The 25,884-nt window shown below is 41.8% G+C and overlaps 2 protein-coding genes across 2 annotated transcripts; one reads left to right on the forward strand and one right to left on the reverse strand.

Moving 5' to 3' along the window:
- Window positions 1-5,651: 5,651 nt before the first annotated feature.
- On the forward strand, window positions 5,652-10,030 carry LOC106581080 (C5a anaphylatoxin chemotactic receptor 1). The gene is made up of 2 exons (XM_014162793.2): window positions 5,652-5,808; window positions 8,185-10,030. The coding sequence occupies exon 2, from the start codon at window positions 8,197-8,199 to the stop codon at window positions 9,250-9,252; it is 1,056 nt and encodes a 351-aa protein (XP_014018268.1). The 5' UTR covers window positions 5,652-5,808; window positions 8,185-8,196; the 3' UTR covers window positions 9,253-10,030.
- A 1,139-nt stretch (window positions 10,031-11,169) lies between these two features.
- On the reverse strand, window positions 11,170-25,251 carry LOC106581104 (dapper 1-A). The gene is made up of 4 exons (XM_014162848.1): window positions 24,676-25,251; window positions 19,993-20,125; window positions 13,322-13,435; window positions 11,170-13,143 (listed from the first exon to the last, which is right to left on the reverse strand). Exons 1-4 carry the CDS (start codon window positions 24,904-24,906, stop codon window positions 11,663-11,665), a joined length of 1,959 nt encoding a protein of 652 aa, XP_014018323.1. The 5' UTR covers window positions 24,907-25,251; the 3' UTR covers window positions 11,170-11,662.
- Window positions 25,252-25,884: the final 633 nt, after the last annotated feature.

Here is a 25,884-nt window from a genome sequence, read left to right on the forward strand (position 1 = left end):
AAGTGTTATCTGAAGGAGTAGTGTGAAGGAGAATACCTAACAATATCTAGCAAGGGTATTTCATTTAAGAAAATCACTGATACCCATCTGTGGAGAGAAGAAAATAACTAGTTATTACTTCCTCTATTCTTTTCCTCTATTTCAAGGGCCCAATAAGGGTTTTGGAGTTCATCGGAGGGCATACGAGAGTTAGTAATTGTAGAATGTTTATATATACAGTAACAGTCAAAAGTTTGGACACACCTACTCATTCAAGGGTTTTTCTTTATTTTTACTATTTTCTAGAATAATAGTGGAGACATCACGAATATGAAATAACACATGGAATCATGTAGTAAGCAAAAAAGTGTTAAACAAATCAAAATATATTTTAGATTTTAGATTATTCAAAGTAGCCACCCTTTGCCATTATGACAACTTTGCACACTCTTGGCATTCTCTCAACCAGCTTCATAAGGAATGTTTTTCCAACAGTCTTGAAGGAGTTCCCACATATGTTGAGCACTTGTTGGCTGCTTTTTCTTCACTCTGCGGTCCAACTCATCCCAAACCATCTCAATTGGGTTGAGGTTGGGTGATTGTGGAGACCAGGTCATCTAATGCAGCACTCCATCACTCTCCTTCTTGGTCAAATAGCCCTTACACAGCCTAGAGGTGTGTTTTGGGTCATTGTCCTGTTGAAAAACAAATGATAGTCCCACTAAGCGCAAATCAGATGGGATGGCGTATTGCTGCAGAATGCTGTGGTAGCCATTCTGGTTAAGTGTGCCTTGAAATCTAAATACATCACAGACAGTGTCACCAGCAAAGCACCCCGCACCATCACATCTCCTCCTCCATGCTTCACGGTGGGAACCACACATGCAGAGATTATCCGTTCATCTACTCTGCGTCTCACAAAGACACGGTGGTTGGAACCAAAATTCTCAAATTTGGACTAATCAGACGAAAGGACAAATTTCCACTGGTATAATATCCCTTGCTCGTGTTTTTTGGCCCAAGCAAGTCTCTTCTTCTTATTGGTGTCATTCTTTGCAGCAATTTCACTATGAAGGCCTGATTCACGCAGTCTCCTCAAAACAGTTGATGTTGAGATGTGTCTATTACTTGAACTCTGTGAAGCATTTATTTGGGCTGCAATTTCTGAGGCTGGTAACTCTAATGAACTTATCCTCTGCAGCAGAGGTAACTCTGGGTCTTCCTTTCCTGTGGCGATCCTCATGAGAGCCAGTTTCATCATAGCGCTTGATGGTTTTTGCGACTGCACTTGAAGAAACTTTCAAAGTTATAGAAAAATTCCGGATTGACTGACCTTCAAGTATTAAAGTAGTGATGGACTGTCGTTTCTCTTTGCCTATTTGAGCTGTTCTTGCCATAATATGGACTTAGTCGTTTACCAAATAGGGCTATCTTCTGTATACCACCCCTACCTTGTCACAACTGATTGGCTCAAATGGAAAAACCCTTGAATGAGTAGGTGTGTCCAAGCTTTTGACTGGTACTGTATTTATTTCATTGTTTTAATTATGGAGTTGAAGCCTGGTACTCCACACCACTTTGGACAAAAGGGTTGTCAGCCAGGTTAGCGGATATGGGCACTCCACCCATAAGGGTTAGACCCTTCAAACTCAACTCTGGACCTCGAAGCCAGTTCCACTGCTTTATTTCATTGTTCCCCTCTAATCACTGACCGATTTAGACCTGGGATACCAGGTGGGTGCAATTAATTATCCGGTAGATCAGAAAACCAGCAGGCTCCGGACCTTGTAGGGTAAGAGTTGAATATCCCTGGGTTAGACCAGGGTTTCCCAAACTCGGTCCTGGGTCCTCCCTGGGTGCAAGTCTAGATTTTTGTCCTAGCACTACACAGCTGATTCAAATATTCAAAGCTTGATAATGGGTTGGTTATTTGAATCAGCTGTGGGGGGGGGGACAGAGTTTGGGAAACGCTGCTCTAGACCACTGTTTTATGGACACCCACAGTCGATAGTGATCACTACATTGTCTAGGATTGATGTGCATTCCCAGTAATACACTACTGTCCCCGTGGACCGACTCGTACATAAAGCATCCACCATTCAGGCTGCAAAGACATCACTTTCCTCATTAACTAGCTTTAATGGAGAGGTGACGGAAAAAAACTGGAAAATGTGTGTTAGTTGAACGCGGTGTGCAATATTTTAAACTGCCCGAATATCCGAAAATGGTGGTGGATTTTTTTCTTTATTAAGACAGTACACATATTTTACCTTTTTTTTTTCGGGCAGTTCGCCATTAAAGCTAGTCGGCTTCCTAGGCTAGGGCACACACACGAGTAAACACATGCAAACCCTGAAGGTGCTTGTTGATATTAAAAGGGAACAACACAGCTGTTGTATCTGCTGTTGACAGTTTAATATGTAGATACACCTATATATTAAACAAATTTGCAGTACATGTGCTATCATCATACTCAACATGTGTGTGTATAGCTTTGGCTTCCCAGCAAATTGTAAATATAAAACAATGTTGTCAACAGCTTTTATGTAACAGTACAGTAATAACCATAATGACTTTAACAATAAAGTTGTGAAATTCAGATTTAATAGTGTAGTTGGACTATGATTTTGTAAGGCTTGCTGTGAACATAACAATGATAGTAATAGGTGCTAGCATTAGCAATGTGGCTCTGAGGAAATTCCTTAAAAAAATAAAATGGATAAGCTATGCACAAGTACTAGGCTACAATATACAGTGCTTTCGGAAAGTATTCAGACCCCTTGACTTTTTCCACATTTTATTACGTTATAGCCTTACACTAAAATTGATTTTTTTAAATTACACACAATAACCCATAATGACAAAGTGAAAACAGGTTATTAGAATTTTTTGCAAATGTATTCAAAATAAAATACAGAAATACCTTATTTACATAAGTATTCAGACCCTTTGCTATGTTTCTACAACTTCATTGGAGTCCACCTATGGTAAATTCAAGGGTACCAAAACATTTCTGCAGCATTGAAGGTCCCCAAGAACACAGTGGCCTCCATCATTCCTAAATGGAAGAAGTTTTGAACCACCAAGACTCTTCCTAGAGCTGGCCGCCCGGCCAAACTGAGCAATCGTGTGAGAAGGGCCTCGATCAGGGAGGTGACCAAGAACCCGATGGTCACTCTGACAGAGCTGTAGAGATGGGAGAACCTTCCAGAAGGACAACCATCTCTGCAGCACTCCACCAATCAGGTCTTTATGGTAGAGTGGCCAGACGGAAGCCACTCCTCAGTAAAAGGCACATGACAGCCCACTTGCAGTTTGCCAAAAGGCACCTAAAGACTCTCAGACCATGAGAAACAAGATTCTCTGGTCTGATGAAACCAAGATTGAACTCTCTGGCCTGAATGCCAAGCGTCACGTCAGAAGGAAACCTGTCACCATCCCTACGGTGAAGCATGGTGGTGGCAGCATCATGCTGTGGGGGTGTTTTTCAGCAGCAGGGACTGTGAGACTAGTCAGGATCAAGGCAAATATGGACGCAGAAAAGTTCAGAGAGATCCTGGATGAAAACCCATTCCAGACCTCAGACTGGGATGAAGGCTCACCTTCCAACAGGACAACGACCCTAAGCACACAGCCAAGAAAACGCAGGAGTGGCTTCGGGACAAGTCTCTAAATGTCCTTGAGTGGCCCAGCCAGAGCCTGGACTTGAACCCAATCGAAGAGACCTGAAAATAGTTGTGCAGCAACGCTCCCCATCCAACCTAACAGAGATTGAGAGGATCTGCAGAGAAGAATTGGAAAAACTCCCCAAATACAGGTGTGCCAAGCTTGTAGCGTTATACCAAAAATGACTCAAGGCTGCAATTGCTGCCTAAGGTGCTTCAACAAAGTACTGGGTAAAGGGTCTGAATACTTATGTGAATCAGGGACGGAAATCCCGGGGGGGGACGGGGGGGGACACGACCCCCCCATCCTGGGAAAAATATGATTTGTCCCCCCCAATATATCACTGAAACATAACTATGTAATTTAAATAATATTAATAATACGCAATGAAAGCAATTGTTCTGATTATAGACACTTAATAGCGCGTTTTTAAGTTTCAAAAGATTGCGAACCCCCCCACCCTTTTCCTCACAATGGTTTGATCCACTGGCAAGGTAACAGAGGGGTTGTAGCCACTGTCTGAAAGGCACTCAATGAACGTAACTGACGTGAGGTTAATCCAGTCAATCGCGCACACACACTAGCTGAATATGCAGAGCTAGCGCGCAAATATTAACTATTAAGCTAGCTAGTACCTATTCCATTTATGTGGCCTCGTCAAAGATGGAATCTTTGCTATCGTCAATTTATTCCGAGATCAGCATGCAGATGATGTAAGTTAGTGCTTCAAAGTCCCTGTGATAAGGTTAGCGATAAACTGAAGTCCAAACTGAACAGAACTACACTCTCTTCTACCATTGTCTTAAATATATTTAGTGGTCTTGTTGCAAAAGCTAAATTGTCGCAAGGGAACTTTAATTTATTTATTTTATTTAACCCGGGTAGCAAAGATTATAGCAAACACCACTGAAACTGAATTGGTGCTCGCTAGCTTTGCAAATTCAGCTATTGTTGGAAGCCAGCCAATATGAAACAAACTATTAAAATTACAAAAGGTTGCAGCATATGTTGTGTAAATGGTGAACTCATACAGCTGTCAATTCTTGTCATTTTAATCCGTTTCACATTTGCTAGCTACCTTTTAGATCGAAGCCCAAATAGAATGATAAAAGATAAGATGATAGAAGCCCATCTCCTACTGTAAATAACCTACACACTGTGTGTGTGTGTAGCCAGCCAGCCAGGTAGAAAAATGGCAGAAAAATAAAAGACGGACATCAGAGTATTTTTCAGTACACCAAAACGCAAAGTAAGAACCCTAGTAGCCTAATATCTCAAAGACTAGTTGATAAAATGTTCATAAGAAAGAAATGAATTTCTTATGGAAATGTTTCACAATGATGTCATTAGGCAGAGCAGGCAACAGATGGCACACAGACAGCAGAGTTGGGGACAGATATGCAGGAACAGACTGGCAGAGACAGGGAGTCTCAGGTAAGTTTGTTGAGTCTTTGTTTGGCAACATTATGAAAGGTTCTCCATTTTTTTTACTTGTAAAATAGGAATATAATTGGAAAATGCCATGGATACCCCGACTCTCAACTTAAACTGGTGACTGAACTAAGATTTGTTAAAGGCAATGGTATTGCTGTTGTGAGTAGTTGTGTAGTTTTGGGTACCGGTAGTTAGGGGTACGGCAAACACCTTATTTCTTTGGTTCCTCAATATACATTTACCATATTACAATGTAGGCTATGTGTTACAGCACTACTTTTGGTGTCCCCCTCAGGAATTGCTCTTGAGAAAATTTCATGTAATTGTCCCCCCCAAAGTTGATATCAGATTTTCGCCCCTGGTGTGAATGTGATATATACATCTTTTATATATATATATACATTAGCCAAAAATATATAAAAATCAGTTTTTGGTTTGTCATTATGAGGTATTGTTTATATATTGATGAGAGAAAAAAAATGTAATCCATTTTAGGATAAGGCTGTAAGCTAACAAAATGTGGAAAAAGGTCAAGGGGTCTGAATGCTTTCCGAAGGCACTGTATGTGCCTGTCTATATTTGGTAATGCGTTGACATTTTTACAATTCCTGATCATAAGGAAGGTCATAAGGTCATAATTGTAGAGGGGTCTGTGGACAGAAATTGTGCAAAAGAAGAACAGTTCCTCGTTTATCTGGGTGTGCACGGTCATCACGTCTGAAATCTAAGGTAAAGTACAACCTTTACTCTAACCTTAACTTTACAGTGTTTGGTGATTCGTTATCTGATTCAAATTATTTCATTTTAGAGGTATTTTTCACTTGAATGAGGACTTTTAAATGTCATATTGTTTAGTAAAATTCTGATTGGTTTTGTGTCACTTCATAACTTATGTTTCATATCCTCTTTAACCCTGTTATCACAACTAAGCCATTCCAGCATTAATGACATGATAATAGTCCTATGGTTATTTATTTTGGTCTGGATATGGACACTTACGGATTAAATCTTACAAATAAAACAATAGCAGATAGGAATTCATCAAAATAGTATGTAATGATAAACATAAAATGCTTTCAATGCTTAAAAATGTATACAATTCTCAATTCGGGGATTCTTGAAAGATGGGACAATCCTTGTCATGCAGTGACACTTTATTTTATAGTAAAAAAATATTTTTTTGTTGCATTATTTGAGCCTAAAAATTACATTTAGTGGAATTTTATAAGGGGAAAGATTTGCTTTTGGAAATTTCAAAGTATTTTCAATATCGTTAATTTCCCAGAAATGCCCTTGTCCAGAGCAAAGGATCCCCATGTCAAACTCTCGTAAAAACGAGCAAAAATACCTATGAACTGAAAAGGAATGTTATGTAATTTCTTGCAATAGCCCTCTCTTAACTTAAGTAATATTTCTCTCAAAACTGTGGTTCCTAAAAAACGTGTCCGGAGATTTGCGGCTCTATTCAGTATGTGTCACGGAAGTTCAGCATTAAAACGTCATTGAAATATGAAGGCAATGTTCTCGCTTTAGCGGAGAATGCATTCGGTTTAAAAAGAAATTACCTTAAATTGTTGTTACGGTACAACGATACAGATGGAATAGAGCCCTTTGTCACCTCCATCAGATTAGTCTGAAATCCTAAATGAATCAGGAATGAGCAGGGTCAGTTACATCGTAATACCCTTCATGTTTTCATAGTGCAACAAGACCACTCATGGCCTGTAAAGTTTTCTACTTTTGATAGAATTAAACAAATAATATTGAAATCACCATGGTCACAACCATAATCTGTCAACTCCATCTCCCTTATACACTGAACAAAAATAGAAACGCAACATGTAAAGTGTTGATCCTATGTTTCATGAGTTGAAATTAAAGATCCCAGAAATTTTACATACACACAAAAGCATGTCTCTCGAATTTGTTTACATCCATGTTAGTGAGCATTTATCCCTTTTAATCCATCCACCTGACAGGTGTGGCATATCAAGAAACTGATTAAACAGCATGATCATTACACAGGTAAACCTTGTGCTGTGGACAATAAAAGGCCACTCTAAAATGTGAAGTTTTGAGGGAGCGTGCAATTGGCATACTGACTGGCCTCACAACCCGTAGATCATGTGTATGGCGTTGTGTCGGCGAGCGGTTTGCTGATGTCAACGAGTGCCCCATGGTGGTAGTGGGGTTATGGTATGGGCAGGCATAAGCTACGGACCACAAACACAATTGCATTTTCTCTATGGAAATTTTTCTGCACAAAAATTACATGACGACATCCTGAGGCCCATTGTAAGGCCCATGTTTTTTTAGGTATCTGCGACCAACAGATGCATATCTGCATTCCCAGTCATGTGAAATCCATAGATTAGGGCCTAATGCATTTATTTAAATTGACGAATTTCCTCATATGAACTGTAACTCAGTAAAATCAATGAACATGCATGTTGCATTTATATTTTTGTTCAGTATAGATTAAGATCGGATATTCATTTTGGTTCAAATATGTTTATTTTAATTCGGTTTTGAAGTCATAAAGCAACTAAGGGAAAACAAAATTGCTACTTTGTATACCACTTGAACGAAGAATAGTTATTTTTGTCAACTCCGTCAAACATAAACTCGTCTAACGTTAACTCCGTCAGAGTGCTGAACGATCTGATAGGATCTTTTTATTGGGGATTTACAAATGAAGGACTTTCTATATTTGACAAATAATTGTATAGAACTTTTATTTTTAGAGGCCAAAATATGTCTGTTTTAAGTGTTTTTGTCAACTTAGTAACTTGTCAACAAAATTAAACCAAAATAAGTTTGGAGATTTGTATTACATATTTGAATAATCTAATGTTATCATGAAACTATCAATGCCTTTAAACACTTTTGGATAATACATGTAAAAATGAAATGCCTTTTAAGTTGTCTGATAGAGTTTATATACATCCTAAGAAAATATATATTTCAAATGTTGTTAATATTAGGAAAAGTATTTGTGAAAAAAGTAGAGATTGTTCCTTTTTTCAAGATTTCCTGTATTATTGTATTGATGCAATTATATTATAGTAGCTATCAAATGACTGTCTTTTCTTTTCCCCTCAACAGTCACCTCCAAGCATGGATGATTTGTGCTCGATTTTCACTGAAGAGGAGTTGAGTTTCCACAACATCACTGATTGTGAATTCGTCAAGCCTGAGGTCCTTGGTCCTGTGCTCGGGCCCCGTCACCTGTCCGCCCTGGTGTTCTATGGCTTGATCTTCCTGCTGGGTGTCCCGGGCAACGCTCTGGTGTTGTGGGTGACGGCCTTCCGCATGCCGCGCTCCGTCACCTCTCTGTGGTTCCTCAACCTGGCCCTGGCTGACCTGCTGTGCTGCCTGTCCCTGGCCCTCCTCATGGTGCCCCTGACCATGGATCAGCACTGGCCCTTCGGCCCTGTGGCCTGCAAGCTGCTCAAGGGCCTCATCTACCTGATTATGTACTGTAGCGTGCTGCTGCTGGTACTCATCAGCCTGGACCGCTTTCTGCTGGTCAGCCGGCCTGTGTGGTGCCAGAACTGGAGGAGGCCTCGCGAGGCTGGCTGGGTATGTGTTGGGGTGTGGCTCCTGGCTCTGCTGGGCAGCATCCCCCAGTTTGTCTACGTGACGGAGGTCCAGTTAAGCCCCAGTAAGTCAGAGTGCCTGGGATTGTACACTGTAGCCAGCGGCTGGGCTATCACTACATTACGCTTCCTGGTGGGTTTCGTGCTGCCATTCATCACCATTGTGACTTGTCATTGGTTTGTGTACAACAGGGTCGGGCGGGGGTCTAGGGTGGGGCCTGGGAGGGTGAGTGAGGCACGCTCCAGACGCATCTTGAGGGTCATTGTTACCCTGTCGCTGAGCTTCTTCCTGTGCTGGCTTCCACTGCACATACTGGACTTCCTGGTTCTATCAACCCCCCGGCACTCATCGCACAGCGCCAACGTACAGCTGGTCCACACTCTGGCCCTCTGTCTGGCTTACTGTAACAGCTGCCTCAACCCTCTGATCTATGTGTGTCTGGGACAAGGCTTTAAGCAGAGTATCAATTGCTCCCTGCGCAATTTGTTTAACTTTGCCACTGAGGAGCCGGTAACCAGACAGAGCATGTTCAAGAGCACATCAGAAAGAACCCAGGAGATGAATATTATGTGAAGTTCTGTGTGTCCATGTGTGTTTTTGCGTGTCTGAGGTGGAACTGCGTTAGAGCTGTCAAATCCACAAGCGGCTCCTGGCATTATAACTAAAGTGGACATTGCAAATTTGCTGCATGGAGTCGCATTAAGAGAAATCCCATGCAGCCTTGTTTACAAGTTCTAACACTGGAATGTGAGATGTAATCTACACCTTGATTAGGCTGATAGAAATCCTCATTATTTAGTTTAATGATTTTCAACTTAAGCGTAATTATTTTATATATAGCCTAAGGGGGACAGGTGTGGCTTCATGACAATGATCAAGAGCAGCTGCTCACCGAATTGACAGCTCCAATGCATTTACACCTCCATAACATCAGCTATGTTTAGATTTTATATGTCATTTTGACAAATATGCCATGTTTTTGCCCTCAGATAATAACAAGAACTGTTAACGAGCACACCAGAACATGAATTGTGTAAAACATTTAAATTAAAAAAATAAATACATGTATTTGTGTTGAAAAAAAATGTTTTATGAACCAAAGTTGCTCTTTAAAATGCTTTCATCCCACACCCATGTCTTCTTCCTCTGTCACAACTGTGATAAGCTCTCTCTTTCAGATATCATCTGTGGTAATCAGCAGTGCAACTTTCTCAATAAATCACCCCTGCATTTCCTAGAAATACAGTTCACTGGTGTGCCACTTTGAAATTGTTTATCATTCACAATCTCTGTGCTCTGTTCTCTGTGCTTGCCTTAAGATTAAACTTTAATACAGTGTTGTGCAACAGAACAGGAAGCCCTGTACTCTCTGCAATATGTTTCTGACAGCAATCACACTTGTGCAATTGCGGGCTCTATTCAATCAGATCCGCTTTAGCTGACATCCCCATAGCGGTTGTGTTGGAGTGTCGGAGGTGGAACTGTGTCAGAGCTGTTAAATCTTTAGCTGACATCCCCATAGCGGTTGTGTTGGAGTGTCGGAGGTGGAACTGTGTCAGAGCTGTTAAATCGACAAGCGACTCCTGGCATTATACCTAAACTGGACATTCTCTTTCACATATCATCTGTGGTAATCAACAGTGCCACTTCCTCAAAAAATCACACCTGCATTCCCTAGAAATACAGTTCACTGGTGCCATTTTGAAATTGTTGGTAACACTTTATTTGGATAGTCCATATGTAGATGCTCTATAGACTGTTAGTAACATTTCAACTAACTACTAACCCTAACCTTAACCCTAATCCTAACCTTAAACATAACCCTCACCCTAACCCTAGCCCTAACCTTATCCTAACCCTTATTCTAAAGCTAATTCTAACCGTAAGCTTAGCAGGCAGTTGCTTATCAACAGATAGTTTGTTGATAGAATGACCATTTGTAGAGCATCTACAGATGGAAAATCCAGACTATCCAAATAAAGTGTGACCAAATTGTTTATCATTCACAAGCCCTGTGCTCTGTGCTTGCCTAAAGATGAGGGGGTTCGCATTTGGGACATTAAAAAACAAATAGGAATAAAAAGCTTAAGGCCCGGGTTAGGGTTAGTATACCATGCTCTCAATCATGCACAAAATCTTAGAATGAACATATTTTCATAACTTGGTACATGAAAATATGCAGCAGATGTTCTGAGCAAAGTTTAAGGCAGTTTTACTGATACACCACAGGGGGGCGACAGTGATGTACACTTTCTGTTATACAACTAGCACACTGAAAGCAGTTTAGGCTGCCAGAGAGAGGCTACGTCTAACACAGGCAGCTCAATCCTGATATTTGTGTCACTAATTGGTCTTTGATCGATCAGATCAGCTCTGAATAAGATCTAATGTGAAAATAACTGTATTTATGTGTGAGAAATATCCAGTAGGCATTCTGGAGTCCACTATTCTAGGTTGAATACTGGAAAGTGTCAAATGAAACACATGGCCTAAAAGACCACAACATCTTTATTTACAAACTACATTCATACAAACAAGGCCACAGGTAGGTATTTACAGAAGTGTGTGTGTTGACCCCTCACTACAGTCACCTACAGGGCCAGTGCTACAGACATGGGCTTCAGGTCCAGGCTGCAAGGTGGTGCAGCTGAGAGAAGAGAGGTAGCGGTTCACTTTCAGGTGTCCATATGTGACATGGCAGTGTTACCGTCAGAGGATGACTTTCATTAAATGAATGGTTAATGCAGAGTAAATGCACAGTCTGATGGTGAAATGTGCTTTAGCTAGATGATATCATGATACTGATCTCAGGCCAGTTACAGACATCTGTGTTTTTCCTGAAGGTAAAATAGCTTTTGATTTTATGACAATGCTGCACGGACCAGCAGAGGTAGACAGAGGGTGTGAACTGTAGGTGATGTAGGATGAACCATCAGACTGTTCAGGATATGGGCAGTAGAAACAATCAGTGACAGACATATTTTCAGACTGTTGTCATGACTTTGAGAGAGCCGGCGCGGAATCGTAGAATCTTCTTCTTCAGGGCATGAGAGGCTTTGATTTTAACAAAGGCCTTGGGCTGCGAGGAGGCCTTTGAGGAGGCCTGAGGGGAGGAGGAAGAGGAGGAAGAGGAGGGGGCCAGACGAGGGGGCAGCTGCTGGGGCCACACCAGCCCCCCCTCATCGGAGTCACTAGAGAGGGAGCTGGAGGCAGGGGAGTACACCTCACTCATGCTGAACTCTGACTCCCCAGGGGCAGCCTGCACATGGCCCTCCTCTCCCCGACACAGAGGTGCTCTCTCCGGGTACTCTGAGAGGCGAGGCTGGGCATGGACCTGAGAGTGGTGGTTGGGGTTTGGATGAGAGCAGGCCTGGGTGTAGCGGGCCCTACGAGGTGGGCATCTGTGGGCCTGCTCACCCTGGGTCTCCCCTTCCTCCTGGCTGAGCTCCAGGGTGGAGCACCAGCGTCGCCCCCCAGCGGTGTTGCTGTGCTGGGGGCCTGTGTGTGGACCCTGGCACCTCTGGTGCTGGGGGCGCTCGACTGTGCTGTACCTGTGCTTAGGGAAAGCCCTCTGCCCCATCAAACTGTTCTCAGACTGGGAGCGGCAGGTCCTGTGGTCAGGCTTCTTGGAGCTCTGTCCCTCCTCATGACCCTTCTTCCCCGTGGCCCTGGGCTTTGAGCTGCTTTGGTCTCGGGACACAAAGGTTTGGCTGGGCTTAGAGGGCTCTGGAGGATAATGTGAGGGGGAGTGTTCTGGAGGATAGTGTGATGATAGTACAGGGGCGTGGCATGCCTGCCCAGGAATGTACTGGGCTCTGACAAGGTGTTTATGTGAAGCTGGGGGCAGTGGGTAGTGCTGGGGGGAATCAGACTCACTACTTAAACAAGGGTCCATAGCTCCACAAGGGGGGTCCAGGGTGGGTGGATGGCCCCCGGCCAGGGAGTGAGGTCTGGAGTGAAGGTAGGGTAAAGACTGATAACAGTCCTCCTCCATGGATGGGGCCTCTCCCCCCCACGCCTCCCTGTCTAGAGGGTCACACCCCCAGGCCTGGCACTCACGGTCAGGGTAGACATCCTGTGGGTCAGGGATGCAGTGCTCAGGGGTGTGAAGAGGGGGTTTCCTTTGCAGGCTGCTCTGCCTGTTAATGCTGGATGATGAGGAGATGGAGGGGTCAGGCCCCAGGCTGGTACGAGGCATGCAGGGCCGGGGTGAGAACGCGTAGCGATGGATGAGACCCAGGATGTAGCCTTCTACCCTCAGAGCCTGCTGGAAATCCTCCTCAGTGGCCTGGTCCTGGTCCTCCCAACCCTGGGCAGAGTGTGGGTCCCACTGCCAGGGCTCCTCAGCCGTCACCTCCTCAGCGATGCCCTCCAGGGGTGGGTAGGGGGCAGAGAAGGAGTGGGGCACAGTGGCACGAGGGACTGGCTCCATCAGACTCTCACTTGTCAGTTGGAGGGCATCTTCTGTAGATGGAGAGCACAGAGAGAAGTTGTGTTTGTTTTACTACTGATACCAGTACCTAATGCAACTATAATAACAATGTAATAAAGTAAAGACAGCCCATGGTATTGTTGCTATGATACCATGAACCCTATTGGGGTTGAAAGAGAGCTGTTGATAGTGAGAGTGAGCTGAACTCACTCAGAGACTTGGGCCTCTCAGTGCTGCTGTAGCCCCAGCCAGAGGGGGGCTCTGGGAACTCAGAGGGACAGGAATGCCCCTTTGGAGACTGGCCCTCACTCGCCTCATAGAACCCTGGGAAACACAGATGATGTCACTCATTAGACCTCGGCTCTTTCAGGCTTTCTCAAACCATATGTTGACAAACTCATTTCTAACGTCTTGGCTCTTTCACAAATCACAGAACCAGCAGAAGGTAGGGCATAAAAACAACATTTGTTCGAACTAATGAAATGTTAAAGTCATTATACATGTACTTCAAAGAAATATAGGGCCACAATTAATGTAAAAAGAGTATACAGAAAATATACAGAACATGGGTCTAACACAAAAAAAAATGGTGTTACTACATTAAGAAAAATATAAGTACCCCATGCCCCTCTGATGTGGTTCAGGGGTTAAAGTTCTGAGGTCAGAAATTGACAGGTGGTAGCATAAGAAGTTGAAAAATAAAAGGAGAGCTGCACACTCTAGGTGCTCGGATGCAATAATTTAATAACCTAATAACCAACGTTTCGACAGACAAGTTGTCTTCATCATGACACAAGGCAAGACCCAGATGCAGACACAGGAGGCAGATGTTCGGAGTCTTACAGTATTTATTAATCCAATAGGGGAAGGCAAGAGAATGGTCGTGGACAGGCAAAAGGGTCAAAAACAGTTCAGAGTCCAAAAGGGCAGGCAGAATCAAGGTCAGGGCAGGCAGGATGATCAGGCAGGCGGGAAAGTAGTCCAGAGTCAGGCAGGGGCCACACTGGGAGGACTATCAAAAAGAGAATAGCAAAAGGAGTACGGGAAAAACACGCTAGTTGACTTGACTAACATACAAGACGAACTGGCACAGAGAGACAGGAAACACAGGGATAAATACACTGGGGAAAATAAGCGACACCTGGAGGGGGTGGAGACAATCACAAGAACAGGTGAAACAGATCAGGGCGTGACAGGTATAATGACAAACACTGCGGGTCACCAAATTATTTTTCAATCTTCAACATAGAAATGCTACCAACATTTTTCTATTGATACATGTTACAAATGATGGAGTCACGCATGATTCACCGAATAATCATTTTGAAAGAGGAAGTAAAGTACTTTAAGAATATGTTTTCGTTTCAGTCTCCTCCATCTCCACTAACCGAAGCTAATTGTATGGATTTTATTCCTATTAATAATGTAAAATTAACATCTGTACAGAAAGACTCATGTGAAGGCCAAATTACAGAGGATAAACTTCTTGATGCAATTAAAGCCTTTAAGGCTGGGAAAACTCCAGGGCTGGATGGCATACCAGTGGAATATCAAACTTTTTTTGATATACTCAGTGGACCATTATTAGCATGCTTTAACCACTCCTATTTAAATGGTAGATTATCGGACACACAACAAGAAGGTCTGATTTCATTATTAATGAAACAGGATCCAAGGGGTATATATAAAGATCCAGTCCATTAAAAAATTGGAGGCCTCTTACACTTCAGTGTTGTGATGCAAAAATTTGAGCTAAATGTTTGGCGCATAGAATTAAAAAGGTTTTGTCAGATATTATTTATCCTAATCAGATAGGTTTTTTACAATGACGATACAGTGGAGATAATACAGGAAGTATAGGAAACAATAGAATGCTATGAAATATCGGTGAAACCAGACCTGGTTTTCATAGCTGATTTTGAAAAGGCTTTTGATAAAGTACGACTGGAGTTTATATATAAATGCCTAGAATATTTCAATTTTGGAGAATCTCTTATAAAATGGGTTAAAGTTATGTATGTATAGTAACCCTATGTGTAAAATAGTAAATAATGGCTACATCTTAGAAAGTTTTAAACTGTCAAGAGGAGTAAAACAAGGTTGTCCACTATCGGCATATCTATGTCCACTATTGGCATATCGAAGTGTTAGCTGTTAAAATTAGATCCAACAATAATATTAAGCGATTAGAAATCCGTGGCTTAAAAACAAAGGTGTTATTCTATGCTGATAATTCATGTTTTCTTTTAAAACCACAATTAGAATCCACAGCCTCATAGAGGATCTAGATACTTTTGCTAACCTCTGGATTAAAACCAAATTATGATAAGTATTAAGTATTGGATCACAAAAAAAATGCAATTTTTACATTACCGTGTAGTTTCCCAATAGAATGGTCTGACGGAGATGTGGACATACTCGGTATACAAATCCTGAAAGAAAAAAGTGATCTCACTCCAATACATTTTTATAGAAAGTTAGCAAAAATAGATTAGATCTTGCTACCATGGAAAGGAAAATACCTGTCTATTTGTGGAAAAAGCACCCTGATTAACTCTTTAGTCATATCACATATTTGCTTATGGTTTTGCCTACACCTAGTGAACTGCTTTTTAAATTATATGAACAAAAATATTCAATTTTATTTGGAATGGCAAGCCAGACAAATTTAAAAGGGCCTATTTATATAACGCATACGAATTCGGCTGGCAGAAATGATTAAATATTAAAGCATTAGACCTCTCACTAAAGGCATCAGTCATCCAAAAGTTATGCTTAAATCCGAAATGGTCCTCCAGTAAACAATTAAGAATGTCTCACCCCATGTTCAAGAATGGCCTTTTTCCCTTTATTCAGATTACAACTGCTCACTTTCGGTTATTTGAAAACAAAATCATCTTGAAAATATAATTATTTTTTAAACAAGCCAAGAAAGTTGGTTGCAATTTCAGTTTAATCCTCCTGAAAAGACAGAACAAATAATACAACAAATATTGTGGCTAAACTCAAATATAAAAAAAAACGTATTTTTTGATATTTTTTTTTAAAAAGGTATCATTTTTGTAAATTAAATCATAAATAGGACTGGTGGAGTTATGTCACACATGCAGTTAACACAGACATATGGAAATGCTCTACCCAAAATTACAACCAACTAATTGCAGCATTAACATAAAAATGGAAGAGGCAAGTAGAAGGGGGAAAAGTAAGGAACTTGTCTGTCGGCCCTACATTAAAAACTATAAATGGTTAAAGAAAATTGTTATAGATAAAAACATATGCCAATTTCATTTAAGGACCAAAAAACTGATAGCTGTGCCATATAAATTGCTAAATAGTTTTCAATGTACTGATTCCATGGCACATGGTTTATGAATTGACACGCAAAACAATGCCGGATTCAAAACTACGAATTTCTCAATTTAAATTATTATACAAAATTCTTGCAACCAATAGAATGTTATATATATATATGGGGGATACAATCTTCCCAGCTCTGCAGATTTTGCTGTGAGGAGGCAGAGTCATCAGATCATTTATTTTGGTATTGTCCATATGTAGCTCGTTTTTGGTCACAGATCCAGGAATGGCTGAAGAATTGCAACATTTACCTAGAACTAATGCTGCAGATAGCAATACTGGGTGCTGTGAAAAGTCATAGTCAATCTATCAATAATATAATTATTATTTTAGCAAAAATGTTTATCTTTAATCTACAATCTGTTGAAGCTATGAGAATAGAAAGGCTCAGTATTTTTGTGAAGCATCACAGCACAGTTGAAAAATATATGGCAAATAGAAATCAAACTGGATGGACATCAGAAATAGAGGAAGGACTAAAAACAAACAAAATATAACTATTGTAAAATGGATTGTGTCTGTATAATGTGTATAATATGTATAAACTGAAGGTAGACGCCTAAGTGTTATTGTTTATTAGTTTACTCCAATTGGGGAGGGGTGGTAGGGTTTGCAGGGAATAATAAAGGTATATTTAAAAAAAGTGTGTATATGTATGTCTATATGTATATATATATATATATATATATATATATATATGTGTGTGTGTATGTATGAATGTTTATGTATGTTTATGGATATATATATATATATATATATATATATATATATATATATATATATATATATATATATATATATATATATATATTTACCCAAAACATATATGGGGGATTGGAAATGATGCAGACAATTAAATTGTTGCTTTCATCAATCTATCCGCAATATTAAAGCTGATCCCCCCCCTTAAAAAAAAAAATAATAATAATAGTAATAGTCCTTTCACACTTTATATAGTGTGAAAGGACACACAGCTGTCTGAAATCATGGCCGGGTATGGCTTGATATCATTGGTTAATTTACAGATATAAATAGAACACATAAAAAACATGAATGGATAGCATACAATCATAGATACAGTTTGGCTACATAAGCCTACAAACATTTACAATGAATAGCAAAATCACAATAATCACAAAACTGGCTTCAGATCAAAGTCAACTTTGAGACCGAAGGGAGCAAGGGTCTTTAAATTAAAGATCCAGGCAGCCTCACGTTTTAACAATACATTTTAAAGGGAAACTGGTGACAGCTAAATGCCCTTAACAAACTGTATCTATGATTGTATGCTATCCATTCATGTTTTTTATGTGTTGTATTTATATATGTAAATTAACCTGTTTGGGCTAGGGGGCAGTATTGAGAATTTTGGAAAAAATATGTGCCCATTTTTAACTGCCTCCTACACCAACTCAGAAGCTAGAATATGCATATTATTGTTCAGGTTTGGATAGAAAACACCCTAAAGTTTCTAAAACTGTTTGAATGGTGTCTGTGAGTATAACAGAACTCCTATGGCAGGCAAAAACCTGACAAGGTTTCATGCAGGAAGTGGCCTGTCTGACAAGGAGTCGTGCGTCTTGCATCTGTTTATTGAAGAGTAAGGATCTTAGCTGTAACGTGACAATTCCCAGGGCTCCAATAGGCTCTCAGAACCTGGGAAAAACCTGAACGATGACGAGGCAGCCTCTGGCTGAAACAGATTATCGCCTTATCCAAGTGGCCGATCAGAGGACCATTGAATGAGGCGCGTGCACGATTCGCCCCGTGGAGAAATTTCATTCGGCTGTTTAGCTTATTGCAGATTCCCGGTCGGAATATTATCGCTTTTCTACGAGATAAATGGCATAAAAATTGGTTTTAAACAGCGGTTGACATGCTTCGAGTACGGTAATGGAATATTTAGACATTTTTTGTCACGCCATGCGCCATGCGTGCGACCGTTATTTACCATTCGTATAGTGTCTAGAACGCATCGAACAAAACAGAGGATATTTGGATATAACGATGGATTATTTGGGACCAAACCTACATTTGTTATTGAAGTAGAAGTCCTGGGAGTGCATTCTGACGAAGAACAGGAAAGGTAAGAACATTTTTCTTATAGGAAATAGGATTTTGGTGAAGGCTAATCTTGCCGGGTGTCTAAATAGCTAGCCGTGATGGCTGGGCTATGTACTTAGAATATTGCAAAATGTGCTTCATCCGAAAAGCTATTTTAAAATCGGACATATCGAGTGCATAGAGGAGTAATGTATCTATAATTCTTAAAATAATTGTTATGCTTTTTGTGAACGTTTATCGTGAGTAATTTAGCAAACTGTTAGTAAATTCCCCGGAAGTTTGCGGGGGTATGCTTTTTCTGAACGTCACATGCTAATGTAAAAAGCTGTTTTTTTATATAAATATGAACTTGATTGAACAGACATGCATGTATTGTATAACATAATGTCCTAGGTGTGTCATCTGATGAAGATCATCAAAGGTTAGTGCTGCATTTAGCTGTGGTTTGGGTTTTTGTGACATTATATGCTAGCTTGAAAAATGGGTGTCTGATTATTTCTGGCTGGGCACTCTCCTGACATAATCTAATGTTTTGCTTTCGTTGTAAAGCCTTTTTGAAATCGGACAGTGTGGTTAGATTAAGGAGAGTCTTGTCTTTAAATAGCTGTAAAGTAGTCATATGTTTGAGAAATTGAAGTAATAGTATTTCAAACGATTCAAAAATCGCGCCACTGAATTCAGGTGGCTGTTACGTAGGTGGGACGAATTCGTCCCGCCTTGCCCATAGAGGTTAACCAATGATATCAAGACACACCCGGCCATGATTACACACACCTGTGTGTATCCTTTGAAACTATATAAACTAGTGACCCACTGTGTTTGTCATTATAAACTGGGTGGTTTGAGCACTGAATGTTGATTGGCTGACAGCCGTGGTATATCAGACCATATACCACAGGTATGACAAAACATTTATTTTTACTGCTCTAATTACGTTAGTAACCAGTTTATAATAGCAATAAGGCACCTCAGGAGTTTGTGATATATGGCCAATATACCAAATCAAATCAAATTGTATCGGTCACATGCACATGGTTAGCAGATGTTAATGCGAGTGTAGCGAAAAGCTTATGCTTCTAATTCCAACAGTGAAGTAATAACTAACAAGTAATCTAACAATTCCCCAACAACTACCTAATACACACAAATCTAAAGGGGTGAATGAGAATATGTACATATAAGTATATGGATGAGCGGCTAAGAACCGCGCCTAAGCACAGCCCTTAGCCGTGGTATATTGGCCATATACCACACCTCGTCGGGCCTTATTGCTTAATTATACCCTGACGAAGACAGCTTGTCTGTCGAAACATTGGTTATTAGGTTATTAAATTATTGCATCTGAGCTCCTAGAGTGTGCGGCTTTCCTCTTCTTTTTCAAGTGTTCTTCTCTGCTAGCCAGCACCTCGCCTAAACAGGTGTGCGTTTCTTTTGCCTCCAGGTCGCATGAGGAGTACCTGAGCTGGGCCGACTGTCCATCGAGTCACCTTGGGTCCCCTCATAGGTGACATCATCTGTGTCCACTCTCAGCTCACAAACCTGCTGTTCCAGTGCCAGCATTAGCCCCCAGGGGGAGCTTTGGAGTGCACTCTGAAACAGACCAACACACAGGCATGATAACACATACACTAGACATACATAATTATAAGTCAATGTGAATTATGACCAAGTGTAGTAAACACACTATTAACCTTAAACAAATAACCGTATACAGAATGTTTTATTCCCATCTTTGGATAGTGGAGGTAGTATAGGCCTATACACATCAGTGTGCATGGCTGCATGGGCTGCATGCATGCTACTATAGCCCAATCCCAGTTACGTAAGATACCTGAGGATGCAGCCAGCTGGAACATGAATCATTCACTGTAGTGGGAACTGTGTTGAGATGTTATTTTTGTGGATGCACATGCAGCAGGACACACACGTCTCCTACACCAGGGGGTTGTTAAATCAGCCAGGCAATTTCAGGTCATCTGAGTACTCACAACACACACTAGCTATGCATGGCCTCCCCAGCACGCACACGCACACACGCACACACACACACACACATACTTCAATTGGCATGTTATGACTTTTGCTACATTAAATTACAGAGTCTTGGGGATGGAGAGGCTGTTAGACAACTGACAAGAGGCGCTTTATGTAGAGAGAGTGTGTGTGTGTGTGTGTGTGTGTGTGTGTGTGTGTGTGTGTGTGTGTGTGTGTGTGTGTGTGTGTGTGTGTGTGTGCGTGCGTGCGTGTGTGGAAGGGGCTTACTTAAAAAAGGATGTAGCTGTACACTGCTGGGATGCAAATGATTTATTGAAAGTGACCAAGGTTTCAGCAATGTGGCGGGGAGGGGAAATTCTTCCTTGAATTAAATGAGCATACAGTATGTGGAGCGTGCAAAGACAGATGAATGAAAAATACAGTCTGTCATTTTGGCATTACAAGGAGCCAACCTTCACATGAGCCAAACCAGCATCATAACAATGAAAGCTAACATAATGAGCTAGAGAGTATAAAAACACTCCACATACTGTAGATCTCAACTTTCCTATTCATATCGACGCTGAGTAAAAAAACAACAAGCAGCACCATATCTGGTCATCAGGATGGCTGTTCTTTTGGTCACTCAGCAGCGCTGGAATAATTACAATTACATTTTAGTCATTTAGCAGATGCTCATATCCAGAGGGACTTACAGTAGTGAATGCATACATTTCATACATTTTTTCTCTGTACTGGTCCCCCATGGGAATCGAACCCACATCCCTGGTGTTGCAAACACCACGCTCTACCAACTGAGCTACACGGGACATAATTGCTGGGATTCTGGGTGCTTTGTCTCAGACAGATTAGAATAGATCAATGTGATAGCAGCGCTGTGTTTATGAACAGCCAAAAGACCCAAGCCAGGCTGTCTGCCAACTGTAAGCATTCATTATGCAATAAAACCTATTGGAGAGATGTTTTCTGCCACTAAACTAATATCAAATACAAAACCATTGTATTATGGTGGTTCCTAATAGGAGAGTGGAAGAGATCTCTAGGTTTTATAGCTACCTGAGTGCGAACAAAATAAATAACACAAGGAAGGAAGGAAAGAGAGAACGGAAAAGAGAGAGGAAAACAGTGTATTGGAAATCAATTTATCCGTGACACACTTTCACAAAATGGATCATTAGGCCTAGGTCCTCTGGCAAGCTAGCCTCACACGGATATAGCACTAGCAGACACTGTGAAAGGCTGGCTTATTAAAACGTAATGACACAGAATACAAAGAAAGCTTTGAGGACACACAAACAAACATACAGTCAACATACTGCTGACTTCCAGAGTGTGTAGCTCTGGAGGGATCTCAGGAGGCTCCCTTTCATGTGATACCTTTGATTCTGCTGCATTATTAATTGACGCCTCCTGGCTCCCAGATCTCATACCGCACACTGCCTGGCATCATTACTATTTCACTGCCTCCTGTGCGCTCTCCGTTAGAGAGGGGGATGGGAAGGGGAGCAGCCAGGCAGCTTCGTGGCAGTGAGCCGGGGAGCCATGGAATCAGGAACACAGCCCCTCTATAATTAAAACAATGTTGTGACTGGCACCAAAGGGAGAGGACTGTGGGAGGCCGGAAACTACTGCTATACAATACCACCCTGGCCCCCACTAGTCCACCGCTTGACTAAGCCACCGTTCACACACAGACACACATACGCACACACACATGCATGCATGCACACACACCATGTTTACATAACAGGCGTGAATGGGGCATGCAGGCTGCACACTCTGGCCTCAGTGGCCTGCCTCCTCAGCAAGGACAACTGGCTCTGAATGGACTCTATCCAGCTTGACTTCCCAATCAGTCAGTCAGTGCTCAGGTGACACAGCTGCTAAGAGCCTCCGGCTCGGGGGGAAGCTAGGCTAATGATGAAGGGGGTTGTTACGGGACAAAGCCCCAGGACCAGGCAGCTCTAACCCACCCAGACATCAGTCACTCACCGCTGAGAGGGGTAGTCTCACTAATGATGTGGCCCTCTATGGAAGACACATGGGCCCAGGACGTCTTAGACATGCCAAAATCACCACAAACTGAGGCCAAGCACATACATCAATAGAGACACAGATGCACACACACACACACACACACACACACACACACACACACACACACACACACACACACACACACACACACACACACACACACACACACACACACACACACACACACACACACACACACACACACATGCCCATACAGTAAATATGAACACACACAAAGGGTAGCTAATGTTTGAAATCTTGAAACACACACAGCAGGGTGTCTCAGAGTGGGGTCAATGTATTGTGCTTTACCAGCTGCTGTCTGGCATGACATGGCTGTCAGCACCTCCACACTGGGTCATTATAAACAGGACAGGAGGCCCTGGGGCCAGAGCTACTGCCAAGGGAACTGTCCCCCCCCCTCCCAGGAGAAGGCAGCATGGGTCAGATGCTTCTGTGTGAACCTGTCTTAAAGTCTCCACACAACATTGACTCTCTACATGCAATATGAGATTGGGTCCAGTGGTGAACATGGAGAAGTGATGTTTGGGTTGGCTAGATGGGCTGAATAGAGGTGGTTCAATTAGACCTTGATGTCAGATCATTCTCCAACCAATACTCCCCAAGGAATTTTCTGTGTAATTACTTGCACGCTTGGATAGACAATATAGTTAATATCCATCGATCCAAATGACAGATCCCTCTAATGGACCGACCAGAATGACTTGATGAAATGCGCACTGCACATTGTGAGAAAATATGCGGCATTTAGGGGTAGTCAGTCACTCCACGCACAGTCTAAGAAATAGTCTTTAAGATCCCATTCGAAGCAGAGACAGTTTGCTCTACGTTGACATCTCATTGGTGATCTGTTTCAGTTGTGCTTTTCAAGTGGCGGCATGATTCCCCTGTCTGCGCACCGAGGCCCTTGGGTTCATTAGTATTCTGCTCCATATGCGCCCATTGTTTGGGCCACGGCCGAGGAGAGGAACGCGGGGGGAGGCTGGAGGAGAGGAACGCGGGGGGAGGCTGGAGGAGAGGAAGGTGGCTGATTTAATTTCTTTCACCCTCTTTTATAGGAGCTTTCTATTGAAGACAGTGAGACGTGTGCGAGTCGAGGGTGTAGTGTAGTATGAAGGCTACTAAGCCTGCGTGTATTTTACAGGATAGAGGGAGAAAGTTGGGCATAAGGAGAAAATTGTGACATCCCATTCATTCCAAAGAAAATATGTGTTATTTGAAGATATGTTTTAGTTTTTACAAACGCCCATTGTCTCTATAATAGGCTAATGCTATGCGTGTGTAATAGTTGCCGTCATGGATAGCTAGAGATATTTGTATTATTATTTGGGATGACATCGGTTGGATGGCCGGATTCTCTATACGCGTGGTGATAGCCTACTCATTTGAGTGGTGGGACACCGATCACGCCCATCTCTGGCAGCATAATCATAGGCTAGTTCCCATAAGGACGTCGAAAATCTCCACACGCGAAAGAAACGTGCCTCATAATTTATATCTAAATTATATATGATGCTATGCTATTAATATCACATAAAGACATATGCCTGTCAACATTGATTTAATAGAAATGTAACTGTTCACATAGCCCATCATCTCCGTTATAGACGAATTTGAAAAAGAAAAGTCAACGAATTAATTGGTATAAACACTTGCTAAGTAAAATACAACATACATGTAGGGCCATGCAGGGAACAATGGGTAATTAAACGGTGGACCGCTCCACCCCCCATTTCGTTGCCCCAAGTCATAAATCTGCGCCCGAAGGATGGGAACGATTAGATCCTTTCAGATGGGGATACCATTAATCAAGTTAAGTAACTTGCAGATAAGTGTCATCGCTGAACAATAGGCGCACAACACCAATGCATTGTCCACTAACGGTAAAAAAAAGATGTCGTATTTTATATAGGCTATGAAGCGTATTCCTCCATATAGAGCCTAGTGGTACAATGGGGGTCGCGGTGGCGACCGACCACCCTGGGCAAATAACCATTCTGCACACTGCAACGATGTATATTTGCGTACCTATTTGCCACAAAAAAAGCAAAAATGTCCAAACTACGTCCAACTATCTAACTTCTTACCAGCTGACGTCTCAATGTCAAGTTTTCTTGCTCCCAGCTGCTGAAACCCGATAGCTCGTTCCTTGTGGAATTTTCGAGCATGGGCTCCCCCAGAGCCAGAGCACCGAGGACCAGGCACTCCTGCCTCTGCTTGCTGAGCTCCAGCTCACCGAGTCCGGCCAGACTGGCCTCCAGGCGCTCCTTATTCCGACTGCGCCCCGCAGTCATTGGGAAATTAAAGGCATGATACATGGTTCCAAAACCTCTTCCAATGGTTTGATAGAAACACCTGAATTACTTTCAATATTTATTTTACAAGAAGGTTATTACTCCACTCCGTATCTTGTTGTTTTTTAACCCCGGTGTTGCATCCAATTTTGTTCTTCATCGCACATGTGGATAACCATTCTGCTTTCTTTGCATTAGGCTATAGTGAGGGTTGTCTATTTGCAGCAAGGTGCCTGTGGGCTAAACATTTTCTATTTCGCAGCTGCCAGACGTAGAACGGTGTGCTCCGCCCTTCACACCCTATTGGCTCTTATATAACAGTGATGATAAAAACCGGGACGGCATCCACCTCTTGCAATCCTGCCTCAACTGTCATGGGATGAAAAATGCCGTGTGTCTTGATGGGTTGGCTATAGCCCATTCCCTATGCATTTTCTCACTACTTTTAAGCACTACACATCTACCCCAGCCATGCACACTCGAATATTGTGGGTCGAGGCTGGCTGGATATCTGGTTATCCTGTCGATGGCATGCTTTACTGGGACATATTGAATTAAATATGACGATAAAAAAAACAAGGTCAAGAGATATGGAGAGGTCATTAACCCTTTGTCGTCAACGGTTTCTTTGGACATATCCCAGAATGCAAAATGAAGTAAAACATATATTTCTGAATTATTTTCTAGACGTTGACATCAACGGTGCATTTTAGGTGCTGAATAAAAGATGAAAAGACATCGAAAATACATATTTTCCAGATCTTGAAAATATAAAATGACTTTGAAAATACGTTTTTGTCATTTATTCTATGGCGAAATTTAAATTACTCATACATTCTCAATAAAGGAAAATTGTAAGAGAATATTAATTTTTTTCTCCCACCTGTCAGATCCAATTACAAATCTGAACCCATTATAAACATCTATGCTTTGGCCAAATATAGCCCAGTCGGGGATTTTTCAAAAGCTTTAAATCTGGCAGCAATGACGTTCAAACCTAAA

This window comes from Salmo salar, chromosome ssa20 (genome assembly GCF_905237065.1).
Source record: "Salmo salar chromosome ssa20, Ssal_v3.1, whole genome shotgun sequence".
Classification (NCBI taxonomy): Eukaryota; Metazoa; Chordata; class Actinopteri; order Salmoniformes; family Salmonidae; genus Salmo; species Salmo salar.